At 40.5% G+C, this 15,416-nt stretch overlaps 1 protein-coding gene across 1 annotated transcript in view; it reads left to right on the top strand.

The window, feature by feature from the left end:
- Positions 1–15,407, top strand: part of LOC105457564 (muscle calcium channel subunit alpha-1-like) — a 42,372-nt gene extending 26,965 nt beyond the window's left edge. Inside the window, exons 23-40 of the mRNA XM_011702302.1 lie at positions 5,416–5,468; positions 5,758–5,904; positions 6,273–6,474; positions 6,819–7,088; positions 7,226–7,309; positions 7,420–7,611; positions 7,690–7,792; positions 8,042–8,190; positions 8,305–8,529; positions 8,900–9,104; positions 9,178–9,311; positions 9,432–9,533; positions 9,647–9,745; positions 9,814–9,923; positions 10,181–10,312; positions 10,806–10,849; positions 13,640–13,767; positions 13,857–15,407. Coding sequence (XP_011700604.1) covers positions 5,416–5,468; positions 5,758–5,904; positions 6,273–6,474; positions 6,819–7,088; positions 7,226–7,309; positions 7,420–7,611; positions 7,690–7,792; positions 8,042–8,190; positions 8,305–8,529; positions 8,900–9,104; positions 9,178–9,311; positions 9,432–9,533; positions 9,647–9,745; positions 9,814–9,923; positions 10,181–10,312; positions 10,806–10,849; positions 13,640–13,767; positions 13,857–14,282 — 2,805 coding nt within the window. The 3' untranslated portion in view covers positions 14,283–15,407. The remainder of the gene's footprint in view (positions 1–5,415; positions 5,469–5,757; positions 5,905–6,272; positions 6,475–6,818; positions 7,089–7,225; positions 7,310–7,419; positions 7,612–7,689; positions 7,793–8,041; positions 8,191–8,304; positions 8,530–8,899; positions 9,105–9,177; positions 9,312–9,431; positions 9,534–9,646; positions 9,746–9,813; positions 9,924–10,180; positions 10,313–10,805; positions 10,850–13,639; positions 13,768–13,856) is intronic.
- Positions 15,408–15,416: the final 9 nt, after the last annotated feature.

Below are 15,416 nucleotides of genomic sequence, written 5' to 3'. Positions count from 1 at the left end.
CTAAGCCCCCTTAGCCCCTCTAGCCCCTCTAGCCCCCCTGGAGTGATGATACTCGGCCACCCTAAATTAATGCTACTCTATTTTTTTTTGTTTTCTCTCACTCTCTCACCACCCCACGTGTTCCCCGCTGTGCTCGCTCGCCCTGCTCGTCCGCAACCGAAAACGCTACGTGAAAAAGTACGTAGTGAAGTGTGTGATTGTCGCCATTAAAACGATCGGCAACATTATGTTGGTCACCTATCTCCTACAGTTCATGTTCGCTGTTATCGGGGTACAGCTGTTTAAGGTAAAGAGACATCCAGCCATCCACTTAGAAAGCTTACTAAGCGAACGAGATTGCGTTACCACTTTCTCTCTGTCTCTCTATCTTTCTTTCTACCTTCCCTCACCCTCCTATTTTTCTTCTATCCTTGCACTTACGCTCATTTCCGTCGCCCACGGCGATAAATTTCCGGCAGAGCACCTCGGACGACCGAATTTCTCTAAGCAAAATACGGAGAGTGACGGAAAGTAGAGTGTAATGATAGCTACGTGATATCGCAAAACGTTAATTAATTACACTAGATATTAAATATTCTTTCTCTCAAATGAAATTTTTGTAACAAATTATATGCTTAATTGTTTTTTGGATAATTTTATCCGGGATGTTATTAACAATATTGTTGTAAATTATACTGTTATTAATTTAAAATCAGTCATTATTATAATATTGATCGGTAAGAATAACAAAGAAAGCATTAAATAATAATAATAATAATTAAAAATAATGATAGAAAATTAGTCCTATATCTGCCTTTACTTTGTATTTTGCAATATTATGACTCCCAATATCTTCCTCAATTTTAAAAAAAATCAGACTTGAGAAAAAAAAAGTTATTTTAACATTACCTTTTTTACATTTTTCTTGATACTTAGAAAAGATTAAAAGATTTATAAAGTTTGCCTAAGTCTGTTTCGAGAATCCTTTTTCTCACTTTATTTTTAACTTCATCCTAAACCGAGGGAAACGTATCAGCAGCAAGGCACGACATTTTACAGCATCGAAACGACTTCGAACACGTTGCAAAGCTTCTAACGTAATAACGTGGTGAATGATATTACACAGACATGTTTCGACGAGGGAAACTTCCTCTCCGAAAGGTTCCTTTTGCTGCGAAATTATCTCTGCTCGATACGGACGGGGTATTATCTGATTATCTGCGCGACATATCGATCATCATACAGTCGATCATTAATTATAGTGCTATCGCGCGCGATCCTGACAGCCGGAAACACACGAAAATGATGACGGATCACCCCGCGAATGTATGCACGTGTGTATATCTCGTTGCTGCCGATATCTCTCTCTCTCTCTCTCTCTCTCACTTATTCTCTCTCTCTCTCACTTTTATATTCTCTCTCTCTCTCTCTCCCTCTCTCTCTCTATACATCTTCCCTTTTACGACAACACCCTCGAGCACGGTAACGCTGTTATTAACAATATAACGCTTTTAACCAAGAAAAACCAGGCGAGATTGTCGTGTAATTATACGTCGACGTGCAAACTATATATATATCTATATTTTTGTATATATATATATTTATTCGTCACACAACCAACGATACGCATATCATATATCGCCATACGGCCCTCCTTCCCCCCATCCCCATTTAAAGATAGACATCCTCTTAACCAGGCATGCCAGTTTCGCTGTATGTGAGAATGAAGCTTTAGTCGTAGTGCATGCTGGCCGTCCACGTGCACCGAAAACCACGAGTTACACGTGATGACGTGATAAAACGAGGCGAACTTTAATGTAACGGCGTTCGACACACGATAAAATGGCATCGATTGAATTATGGCAAATCGCATAATTAATAACGAAATGAAAATGAATTTATCATTAATGAAGACTCTTCATTATCAACAAATTAGTTACTGAAATATATCGATTTATATCGAATTTATGATTAATGACAAAATACCGAATTATCTTCATTAGCATTTGTGACGCATCTTCATATAAAAATTGTTAAAAATATTATAATTATACAATAATTTCGATCTACTTCATTTGAAAGCTAATTTATAAACGGCGATTTTTTTTACGCCAAAGTGCGAAAGTGGAAAATAATTGTTCGTCTCGCTTTGTCACGACTAGACACCAGTTTTCTCCACGACTCACACGATTCCACGAGGAAGAATAGAAACTGTAAAGCTGAACTTAGGGCTTAGATGAAAGATAGATTGTACGAGCAACCGTAGAGAGATCACACAGATGTTCGCAAGACAGCGTTGTGTTTCATAGTCGCAAAGTATGAAATAGCGCTAAAGTTATTCACATGCGGTCCGATCGGGACTCGAGACGCATTAGTGGGTAACGCCCCTTAGATGTTACATACAAAAGTTCCGACGTACTTCCGCGTATTTTGCGCGAGACTCTGCCGACTTTGTTACATACAGTCACACTACGGAAGCGGAATGAGACTCGCGACGATATCCCGTGAGCGTTTTGTTTCAAAATCGATATATCGCTCCGTTTTCGCGAAATTGCAGACTCTATTGAAATTTCGAGTCTCAAATGAACGCGATGCCGCGAAGAACGAAATACTGTCATTCTGCTTCCTCGAATAATGCTTATTAATGTGGCAAATAAATCTGCTTGCATCACGACGATGTTAATCGCTATACGGTTCGCCCAACGTGTTGCATGGGACTTCGGATAACTTTTTTTTTTTCATTTTGAACGACGAGTGCGCGAACATTCGTTTCGATACGAAGCGAGGAAAGTAATTACTGTGATAATCGGATTTACAAGCCGCGGAATTTTCACATTCCTGTCTATCTTGATCACAAATATGAGCGTAGCTACACTCGAACTGATATCCTCACGCAGTAGGGATGAGTTTTTCACGAGAATATTATCATGCCAAAATATTATATTCCATGTGAAAATTATATATTGAAACTACATATATTTAGGAGAAACATTAATCAATGCGCTTTACATGAAAGCAAGTTGGTAGAGTAATACCTATGTAGCGAAAAATATACGATAGAAATATGGTATTTTTACAGCCGGATGGAATAATTTATTAAATATAATTTTTCTTATAGGGAAAGTGATGAATTTAATACGAGATGGAGGAGTGGATCATTGATGTTGGACGGAATATCTAAGGCGTCACATGTTGAAAATAATTACCATACATTTAATAATAATTATTCGCGAATATTTCACGCTCGCGAATCTGCTAGTTCAAATTTGATCGTCCTATTGTTAAAATTATCGAATCATTCTTATTGCGAAGAAAATTATATAAAAGAGTAAATTATCAAAACATGGAAAAATATTCGATAAAATGAAAGATTGCGAGACTATAATACGCCTCCTAATAATAAAATAATATTGAAACAGATAATCATATAGAATTAATGGTCTATTAGGGTTTCTCTAGCAATTATTAAAGAGAGAGAGGGTAACATTGTGGAAGTGAATTATAAACTTTGTCGACGTTTTCTTAGGCAACATAAGCGTCGCTTGACGGTGTTCGATGAATATTTTAATGTCACTCATAATGATAGTCTATTCTGTAAGCTGCAGGAACGTTTTTATATAAATATTCCCATCGTACAAACGTCACTTTTTATCATCTTATGCAAAAAAAGATACGCAAAGCACGATATCTGAGTCAGGAGACATGACGTAGAAGAAGAGAAATTAACGTTAAAATAACGAGATAGGAGAACAGAAGATATATATGCCGCGAATATATGACGATAGTGCTGCTTCTGCACGAGCCGCGACACGTACGACGCCTGTGCTTTTTTACTTGCAAGCAATTATGGATTACATAAAAAGAAGGAAGGAGATAGGAAAAGAGGGCGGATGGGAGAAGGCGATCACAAAATCGTCAGTTATATGCTGTTGTCAGCGGGGGGGGGGGACGGGGTGGGCTCTGCGTTGTTGTTTCAATCTGTTTCGTTATTTTGGCCCGCACCAGCTCGTGTTACGTAGGTGGCAATTAGTACAATTTGGCGCGTCACGGTGGCCCATTGTTCGTGCTTTTTTCCCATGTCGTGTCCGAGCCCACGCGAGCGCGCCATGTCGACGGATAATGGAGCGGTCACGTAGACACGAACGATTTCATCGAGAGCATTACAAGGCGCGCATTACAACGCGTGCGTCTATGGATTGCGGCCCTTTAAACCGCCGAGGTGCAATAATAGCGCCCACTGAAAATACACCTCCGCCATGTTTCCGAACGTCTCTTTCAGAAAATAACACATTATCTCCTCGAATAAATAATTGCTGCATTACTACGCGAATTCGTCCGTTGATTTGACGATAAAGTTACGTAGAGTTAATATATTATTATTTATCTCTTTTGATATATATATATATATATATATATATATATATATATACATCTACGATTGGATATAATTCCAATTGTATTTTATGTCAATTATTGTTAAAAACGAGATCTAAAAATGATCTAAAAATTAAATTTGATCTTTCTATAGCAATCTCTTTATGCGTAACGTCACCATCAGCTGAAAACTACGTGCGAGACTTTGTATATCGTTATTATTTTTTCTGGAATTTTGATACCAAGTGAAACGTACAAGCGACAAGGACGAAGATTAATTTGCGCGAAATTCGGAAGATTGGAGAGGGTGTTCTTAATTATTCGTAATTATTGCACCGTCTCGCTCTGTCCACATGGTCGCGGCGCAAGGTTTCAAGGCGAGAGGGGCGAAGGACCTGTTCACCGACACCTCTCCCTCAGCGTGCTTATGCACTCAATGTCCGTGTACCACAAAGTGCGGCGAAACGCTTAATAATTTATAATGGACGTGGTCGCGGAATCGTCGAGAAAATCCCACGCATCGCTCCGTACCTTGTTGTACATATGTATGCACGTGCCGACGAGGAATGTTCCTTTTTTTTTTCCATACCACGTTTTTGTCTCACGTTAACACCCTCTTACTTTGCTCGATCACGTCTCATTGTTGCTGCCGCTGACAATGCTACTGCAAGAATGGCCGATTCACAGCTGATGTGTAACCCGTCATGCTGGCGATCATTGAGATTTTAATTCTACATAAAGGATTCAATCGCATCGAGTTGTAAGATAGCAGGTTGCCTTGTAGCAAAACTAATTTTATCACTTTTATGTAAACAACGAGACATTGAAGAATATATTCTAATTATATGTCTAATTATATTTCGTATTTGATCGAATAGATATTCGTGTGTACGTAAACTATTCGCGCGAAAAGTAATTATTTAATTTAGTAAATGGCATCAAATTAAATTTCAAGAACGCTAGCGTGTCGCCCGCAGCTTTAACATGTTGCGTAAATTCTAGTTCCGTATCAACGGACACATTAACGGCGATCGAAATTGATGGACTTCTTGTGTTGTATAGGGCAAATTTTTCTATTGTACCGATGCATCGAAAATGACGGAGGACGAGTGTCAGTAAGTTTTAATTATTTACGCTTTAAATTAAAATGATATACAATTTCGTTTAATTGCAAATCTAAGAATTGCGACGCGGAAATTACATAAATATCTTTAAGAAGTATCAGTGAGTTTTTCATATAATAATAATGTGTTGACGAGAGAGCATATACAATCTAAAAATATATTAAATGTAATAAATAAATTTTTATAATAAGATTTTTCACTAATTCACGAAAAATTCGAATCGAAAAATCGAATACAAATCACACGTTCAGAATGCAGTGCAAGAAACTCTCCTTTCCAGGGGTACTTATTTGGAATTCGAAAACAGTAATATTAACAGGCCGATTGTACAACAGAGAGAATGGAAGCTGCATCGTTTTCATTTCGATAACGTAGCCAAGGCGATGTTGACCCTTTTTACAGTCTCGACTTTCGAAGGTTGGCCATCGTAAGTATATTTTGCATTGCGTTTACAAGGAACACCGTTTTCATATTTCTATCAGGATACATTAAATACAGTACAAAAGGCTACTTATGCAAACTTTGCTTTTACAGCAATCTCAATGTCGACACAACAAAGTTTCCATTAAGAAGACCCTTTTCTTATATCTCTCTTTTTTCTGTTACTTTCTTAGATTTTTGCTTTGTTGTTCTTTGCTTCTTTGTCGACAAGTATTCCATCTCTCATATATATTTCAATAAACGCGTAATTTTGTTAACAATATTACGAAAATTAAGAAAATAAAAAAGAAATGAATAAGCAGTTTTAAATGCAAGGTATTAAATAGTTAATGTTGTCCTCGTGTCTATTAACAGACTGTTAGAGTGGTCAATCGACTCGAACCAAGAAAATCATGGACCAATTCATAACTTTCGGCCGATAGTGGCCGCCTACTACATCATCTACATCATTATCATCGCGTTCTTCATGGTGAACATCTTCGTCGGTTTCGTTATTGTCACCTTTCAGAACGAAGGCGAGCAAGAGTACAAAAACTGCGAGCTCGATAAAAATCAGGTGAATCATGCGAATATTAAATTAATTATTATGTTCAAATTGTAATAGCATTAATGTTACAACGAAATCACGCATGATCCCAAAAATATTCTCATTTTCAATTAACTGTAAAACAAACGCATAAAAAAAAAACGTTTATCAAACTGCAATATTTGTGAAAATAAGATGTAATGCAATCTTCATATCAAAATTATTAAATAAAATAATGGGAACATAATGGGAATACAGTATCGCTATGTAATTCCGTTATAATTTTCTTTAACGACAAAATGGTTAAAATTAAAATACTTTGAGATCACACGAGGATCCTATCATGAATTGTTAATAATCGCTTCTTTCTCCAGAGAAATTGCATCGAGTTCGCGCTGAAAGCTAAGCCAGTGCGCCGATATATACCGAAACATCGAATACAGTACAAAGTCTGGTGGTTCGTCACTTCCCAACCGTTCGAGTATACAATATTCACGCTAATTATGATCAACACCGTGACGCTTGCAATGAAATTTTACCGGCAACCGGAGATGTACACGGATGTCCTGGATGTTCTCAACATGGTCTTCACCGCCGTGTTCGCCCTTGAGTTTGTGTTTAAGTTGGCCGCATTTCGATTTAAGGTGCAGATTCGCGTCAATATATCTTATATCGTAATCGTTTCTTACATCTCACATTCGGTCTGAAATGTTTCATTTTTCAATTTCACTTTGTATCAGCGTTAATTATGTTCACAAGCGAGCTCGTTATTAATTTACAGAATTACTTCGGTGATGCGTGGAATGTATTCGACTTTATTATCGTGCTCGGAAGTTTCATCGATATCGTTTATTCGGAAGTTAACGTGAGTATCCGTTGCGCTCGACTTTGATCGAGCACCCGAGGCAATATTCGCGATTATATTTAAGGGGCGGGAAGTAAAACTGTCACTAAACTATTTTGTCATCCTTGCAGCCTGGATCCACCAGCATCATTTCCATCAATTTCTTTAGGCTGTTTCGCGTAATGAGATTGGTCAAGCTACTGAGCAGGGGGGAAGGAATCCGAACACTTTTGTGGACGTTTATCAAGTCCTTTCAGGCTCTGCCTTATGTCGCTCTTCTCATCATTATGCTTTTTTTCATTTATGCTGTGATAGGCATGCAGGTAAGCATGGCCGATCAATGAAAAAACACGTTTGGAGCACGATAAACGGCGATGATGCAAACGAGCGTTTCTTTTCAGGTCTTTGGAAAGATCGCGATAAACGACGACACCGAGATAAATCGCAATAATAATTTCCAGTCCTTTCCGCAGGCCGTGTTAATTCTGTTTAGATCGGCAACAGGTACGAATATTTTATTTGACTTAAGATATTTGGTACTAAAAAATAGAAATGTTACGATTGATCAAACTTTCGAAATAGTTTTCGCTTAGCAGAAATCAATACGCAATTTTTTTCAATAATTTGATGCAATATAATAATTACATGCAATAAAGATATGCACAATCGCAAAGTATTACGTAATTAGCCGTCGAAAGTAAGCGTAACACCACTGAGAAAAATCATGATCGATCGAATATTTGCGACCCGTAGGCGAGGCGTGGCAAGAAATAATGATGGATTGTTCGTCGCAAGAGGAAGTTAAATGCGATGATAACAGCGACGAAATCGACAAGAATAGTTGCGGATCGGACATTGCATTTCCTTACTTCATATCTTTCTATGTGCTCTGTTCATTTCTCGTAAGTGTATATCGTCGTAATTATCTCCACTTTGTATAAGTTTTATTTTATTATTTAAGATCTCCGATAGATATTATAATTTAATTTGCGTACTATGTATCTCGCGGAAAATAGATTATCAACCTCTTCGTTGCCGTTATCATGGACAACTTCGACTACTTGACGAGAGATTGGTCGATTCTCGGGCCGCACCACTTGGACGAGTTTATTCGCCTGTGGTCCGAATACGATCCCGACGCCAAGGGGCGAATTAAACATCTCGACGTAGTAACGTTACTACGGAAAATATCGCCGCCCTTGGGTTTCGGAAAGCTGTGTCCCCACAGGGTAGCTTGCAAGGTTAGCAAATGAGACTAATGATGCTCATTATACAATCTTGGTCATAAGTGTAAAGCGTCCTCAATTTATTTTCTTGGAAAAGGCGTTAATGAAAGTCTAGTCAAATGAGGACTAACAAAATTATTATAAAAAATTATTATAAAAATATTTTTCAATAAAACTATTTTTAATTTATTTTTTTATTATATATAGGACATTTACCTCAACTTGTGGGGCTTTCTATTTATGACCAAGCCTGTATAATTATATAGATTTTAACGGATAAACTTTTATCGTTCGTATTTAACGAACAAACTAAGAGAATGTCACGTAATTTAAAGTAGAATTCAAATTAACGAAATCGTCCCTAATCTCGAAATTGAAAATTCAGAGACTCGTCTCAATGAACATGCCGCTGAACAGCGACGGCACCGTATTGTTCAACGCGACTTTGTTTGCCGTCGTGAGGACGTCGCTAAGGATTAAGACGGAGGGCAACATTGACGACGCGAATGCCGAACTTAGGGCGGTGATCAAGAAGATCTGGAAGAGGACTAGCCCGAAGCTTCTCGATCAAGTCGTACCACCGCCCGGAGGTAAGGGTTTCTCCACCGTAAAATTTGTTTTCTTTCGCGGAATTAAATTTACACTTCGAATCGATCTTTCTAGTGGACGACGAGGTGACGGTCGGCAAGTTTTACGCGACCTTCCTCATCCAGGACTATTTCCGTCGATTCAAAAAACGCAAGGAGCAGGAAATGAAGGACGGTGACAGAGATTGTCACAACACCGTGACTCTTCAGGTGAGTTTTTTTTTAGAAGAAAAATTAACGTAATAAAAATTTAATGACTTACAATTAGAGATGTACTCATACTTGAATATTTTATAATAATACTTGCTACATGCAATTTTAATTTAAAAGGCCGGATTAAGAACGTTACACGAAGCTGGCCCCGAATTAAAACGCGCGATTTCCGGTAATTTGGAAGAACTCCTCGACGACAATCCGGAACCTATGCACAGGGTGAGATCAACGATCGCGTTATACCTTATTTCCCGAAAAAAAGTTTATTAATAATTAAATAATAACTTCTATAATAGCATATTACGCAATTATTTAATATTTAACATTTTCAGAGAAATCACTCGCTCTTTGGCAGCGTGTGGTCCAGCATGCGAAGAGGACACCATTTCCATAGAGCGAAATCGTTGAAGGTTAACTCCGCCGCTGCGAAGGTATATGTAACATTTTAACACAGAGTTCTTTCCAGTCGATCGTTCTAATATCGTAAACTTTCTTACAGGCTTCCCCGACCAATTCCATAGATTTTCTACCATATGCCTCGTTACGGAGGACCGCCGTCACGGATGTCACCAGACAAATCGCTCACCAAATTGTGCCAAATGTAGCGGGGTAATTATTTGTTTCTATCCGTTATTGAATTATTTTAGTCACTTGCGAAATTTCTTAAACGTTCAAAATCAACATTCTACATTTTTATAATTTTACGCCTATTGGATAAATATTAAAGTTTAATTTAAAACGTTAATTGCTTATATATTATCTCTAATATCTTTAACAAAAGTTATTAATTTATCAAACTATACTAGTTCAACTGTATTAATTAGTTACATATTAATGAATTGATGCATAAAAACATAATCCTACAGTGGTCTAAGCGACGGCGCGATGAACCAGTTGGGAGCTGACCTGCGACTGACAGGGGCCGAAGAGAATATACCTCTGAGACCGCTCGCTGCCCTCGGCAATCCGGCGCAACAGACGTCTTACAAAGTGGTCGAGTAAGTACAGAGCGCGTACAGAGTGAGCGAGCGTGCGAACAATAAATTGCAGGGAGTGGCCCTGTGTCTGTTAGATTACTATGTCCGTGTGTAATCGATAGTTATAAAGATCTTGTTGTTTTCTCTCTTTCCCGGTACATCACGTTATAGTGCATGCAGGACGTTCATCAGTTTGATCTTATTTTTTTAATTGGCTCATCGTAACAAAACGAAGTAATCTCGTAAATTTACATAGTCGAAACAGAGCGCTACGTTTTATTTAATTATTTTCTCCTTGTTAGACGCGCGCGATAATGTAACAATTGTATTTTGTAAAAAAAAAAAGGACGACGCGATTTATCAGTACCCCGGTTTTTGAATCTTTGATATTTTTAGGCGACTTTTAGCAAAATTTTACCACTTGCGACAAGTTATTTCGCCTCTTAGAGCGGACCGATTCGTATCATCTCTCATTATCCCTTACGCTTTTCTGTTTACTATCGTACCGTTTCAGTGGATCGGGTAGCGGTAACTATCTCCATCCCAATAGCGAATATGGTAAGACAAGTTAGGGCGATCAGTAGCTGGCTTTCCATCATTTTTTTTCTTTTTGTTGATACGCATTGCTTGCTCTGCGCGACTGCATGTATTTTTCATTAATTACACCTCGAGAATCCCGTTCAATTACATTTTCACGAGCAATCGGAAATGACATTCACGTAAATCGATTAAACGGGAGTCGATATGCAAGATTACGAGGATAATTAGACGCGCGGGTCGCACATGTATCTCGAAGAATGCAAGAGGGATGCGTTTGGGATCCGCGCGTAATAACATTTATGCCCGGCTGATCGCATGTTGTTTGTACTACTACTACTAATTGTAGATTATCGCCGCACATTGACGATAATGCTTGTTAAGCACCTCCAAATGCCTCGATAAAAATATGGCTTATATATACATGCCAGTTTCCTTCAAAATACTATTTTTTTAAATTATCTTCAATTATTTTACAGTATGTCTCTCCTTAAGAAATCTTGAATAATTAAAATCCATTACAAAAAGTGAAATAAATAATAAATGAAAGATTTGAAATGGTGCGTGAGAAGAGGAAAAAGCTTTTCTGCATTGGAGAGACACGCAATCCTTATATTTATTATTTCAAATTAAAACGATTAGATTTGCTGTGATATCTATAATGTTTGTGTTAAGTAAAATATCTCGGGGCTCTTGGGGGTGCATAGGTCTTCTGCCATACGTATACATGCATTAACGTACTAAGAACGGCCGTTGCGCTTTTCTTTTCTTCCCTCGCCGTCCTATCCCGCGTGTGCGTGTGCACGCTCGTGCAGTCTTCAGGACGGAATCGAGCGGCAGTTGACGCCACCCACGCCTCCGCCGCGACGGAACCCGCCGTCCTCGTCCACCGGCACCCCAACCACCGGCACCGCCGTGCACATTCCTGCTGCTGCATCGGCAGCAACGGAAACGACGGCAGCCACCGCAGCAGCATCCGCGGCGGCCGGCACGACGAACGGGTCGAGCGTCGCGACGACGACTATCACCGCGTCGTGCACCACGAGCGCGAACACCTCGACCACCGCGACGAGCTCAAGCCCCGCTTCCTCGTCAAACGGGACGAACTGTTATTATACCTACGCGTCGCGGGGCTGCTGCGTCGATTGCGCAGTCTGGAGCAATCACGGTACGGGAACGCCGGTTTAATGAGTCGCAAAGACTGTTCTGTCGCTGTGCTGGCGGAGGAGACTAATGACCTATCAATTTACTTTATAATTTATTGCACTTATCTAACGATATTTAAATTCTCTTGGATATTTAATATAAATAAAATAATGAAAAAATTGGAACTTGCTATCAAAATTGTTGTAGGTGTGATTGGAGTTGCGCTAAAAATAAACGAATTCGTAAAATTATAGAAAGATAAATCATATACGATACATAGTTAATGATAGAACTTCATGCAACAAAATTTCGTCGCGTTCGCCAGCATAGTAAAAGACCGACTTACAAAATAGACGCGTTTAGGCTTGTGACCCATTGATAAAACGTCCCCGTGTCCTCGCACGTAGCCTTAGATGATGATGAGGACACGTCAACCGGAAGCGGATCGAGCGATTCCGGCAGGTGGAACCCGCATTCGGAGGGTGGCGTAGCGCGGGGCACGACAGGGAAACCCCATGTCACCGTGCTGGGCGGCCGGTCGTCGAAGCGCCGTGCCAAGGCCCGTCGCGATGCTGCGACCGCCGGTGGCAAGTCGGCTCCAGCGAGCTTCCGGTCGCGGGATGCAGCCGCTGAAACCGCCACGGCGCCGGCGGCCGGATCCGCGACCGGTGCCACTACGTCGTCGGGCCCTGGCTCGCGCACCGTCGCCAATGGCCTTAAAATGGCACAGAACCAAGCGATCGCCGTGGCCGGCTTCCTCGCCAATGTCGACTCGCGACAATGGCGCGTCTGCGCCTCCTGCTTGTCACACCGAGCGTCGTCCTACCACGGCAGAGGTGACTAAAGCACGCGAATGAATCATTTGCAATCGTATACCGTATAGGCAGCGATCGCAAATGATTAGTATCAATATCAATACACGCTCGAATATCAGAGCAATAATTTTCGTATTTCATTATATTTAAGATTTCATTAAATTCATTTTCTTGAATTATATATTTATGTTTCAATTTTCTCAGCAATTTATTTTCTTGAATTATATATTTATGCTTCTCTATCTCCTCAATATAATAATTCTTAATATTTTTCTTATTATTCTAAAATTTTCTTCAAAAAAGCACAGAATTATTAGATATTTCTTTTTTAATAAAAGAATGAGTTTAATTTTCCGTTGGTAAAATAATTAAAGTAGTCAAAATAATTTTATCGAATGAAAATCGAATAAACCTAACATGTAAAATCTACAAAAGCAGACAGCTTGATTGAGTTAAGGTACAATCATTTTTCATTCGAACAACCCCTGCACAATAAAATCTCCCGAGAGAGAGATCGACACAAAGAACATACGAAGAGAGACGTGGATACGAAGCAAAGTGTTGCTCAGGTGGTCAACCGCTGCTCGAAGCACGCGTTCTGTCAGCTTTCGAACTAACATTCCTAACAGTCTTGTTACCTAATGCTTATTCTTAACTGCAATTCGATTTACACCTAACACCAGTAATTTCGCGAAGCTTGAGAAAAGCACTTCGTGTGTCACTAAATCAGTTTGTGTGCGCTATGCTCGCTAATGCAAAAATAGCCTCGGTAAAAATGAATCGAAAGCGATAAGGAGGCAGGGTGTGACTGATTCGAGCTAACACTCTGACGCCTCTCCTCGTTCGTCAGTTTCCTGGACCAGAGAGAGTAACGGAAGCGTCGGCGCAGAGCGCCTGTCCCACAGTATGCCCGGCAGTCCCGCGGACCGGAAACCGAATTTTGAGGTCGTTGGAAGCGCGGAGAGTCTCGTCGGTCGGGTGAGTTTCAGAATGAGAGACAACTTAAAAATAACAAATCGGTTTCAACTTTCTGATAACGTCCGCGCTACACGTCGTATGTCTTTCAGGTCCTGGTGGAGCAAGGACTGGGGAAATTCTGTGATCCGGATTTCGTACGGTACACGTCGCGCGAGATGCAAGAGGCGTTAGACATGACGCGCGAGGAGATGGACCAGGCGGCTCACCAGCTGCTCCTGCAGGAGCGACGCGGCCAACCGTTGACCTATCAGCTGCAACAGGGCGCGGAGCAGCAGCAGCAGCAGCAGCAGCAGCAGCTGCAGCCGTGGAGCGGCCAGCAACAGACCACGACCGGCATCGGTTACCAACCGTTACAGGACCAGCCACCGAGTCAGCCGGTCTATCGCCAGCTGCACTCTTCCAGCTACCGTCATCGCGACAGTAACCGGCAGCAGCAACAACAACAGCAGCAGCAGCAGCCGCAGCAACAGCAGCAGCAGCAGCAGCAGCAGCAGCAGCGACAACCACCGTCCTAGCAGGACGAGAAACTCGCCGCGACGCGAACGTCGTCCACGTAACCCGAAACTTCCTACTCCCCCTCATCGGGAGTAGTCGCCGAAGGACCGAAATCGTCAGTTAACATGAAGTAACTGCGAGGAATCACCGCGATCTTCGACGGGATCTGAATCGATTGGCGCGTCTTCGATGGATTCAGACTGCGTGGGATTCAATCGTCATATTGTTGTTGCTCGAAGAGCGACAAAGACGCTTTGTAAACTGTTCTGAATATGTATAGTTATAGTTAGATGCGGATCGAGAGATGCCACTCGAGAGACAGAACGCCGGTTTAGTCTAGGGAAAAGCGAAGTCGCGACGGAAAGCGACCGCTCGTTGTCGGGATGTCCACTCCGTGGTGGTACGCCAAAGAACGTGTATTTTCGTTCGAGTGAATATTTTCTAACCAGGCGCGGTTGTTCATCCGGCACTTTTTGAGTCAGCTCGCGATTCCTAACTTGGCGCGATATCTCGGACGAGATGCGTGCGAGTTGCGATACTGCGGAGCAAGTTGCTGTTTGTTTAGGCACAAGGATCTGTAGACTTTTAAGATGTATTTTCGCCACGACGGAAGATCAGGATGATCCAAGAATCCGTCGCCGCGCGGAGCTTCGTTTTTTGAACGTCGGACGACATTAAAAAATCGACGGAGCATCCCGGGACTTGGGCTCCCGACGGAATTGAGTTTACTTCTCTAGAAAGTCCTCTAGAGATTTGCCATTGTTCCCGTTTAACGTTGATCTCCGTTTTCGGTTTGACTCGTGATCAAGGGCGAACGCCGCGTGTACTTCGTGCAGAAAATAGACGAATTAAAATGAAAGAAAAAGGAAATTTTATTTTATGACACTAAATTTTTCTCATTATCAATTTTAGCGGTTTGACATTTTTGAAATAGCATTTAGTTTAATCTGTATAAAAGGCGTTTGGGAACAATTAATTAGAAATTCAGAAAGTAAATTTCTTCCTTTGCACGATTATGAGATTAAAGTAAACTTCGTGTCGGTATTCAAAAGAAGTACAGAAACTGAGGAATATTTAAAATTAAATTTAAAACTTTTCACGTTGAAAATTAAGTCGAATCTTATATGGAAATGGATTTCTCTAAATTATCTTAA

This window comes from Wasmannia auropunctata, unplaced genomic scaffold (assembly GCF_000956235.1).
Source record: "Wasmannia auropunctata unplaced genomic scaffold, wasmannia.A_1.0 LD335207.1, whole genome shotgun sequence".
Taxonomy (NCBI): Eukaryota; Metazoa; Arthropoda; class Insecta; order Hymenoptera; family Formicidae; genus Wasmannia; species Wasmannia auropunctata.
Note: the sequence above shows the minus strand (reverse complement) of the source record. Positions and strands in the feature narration are given on the sequence as shown.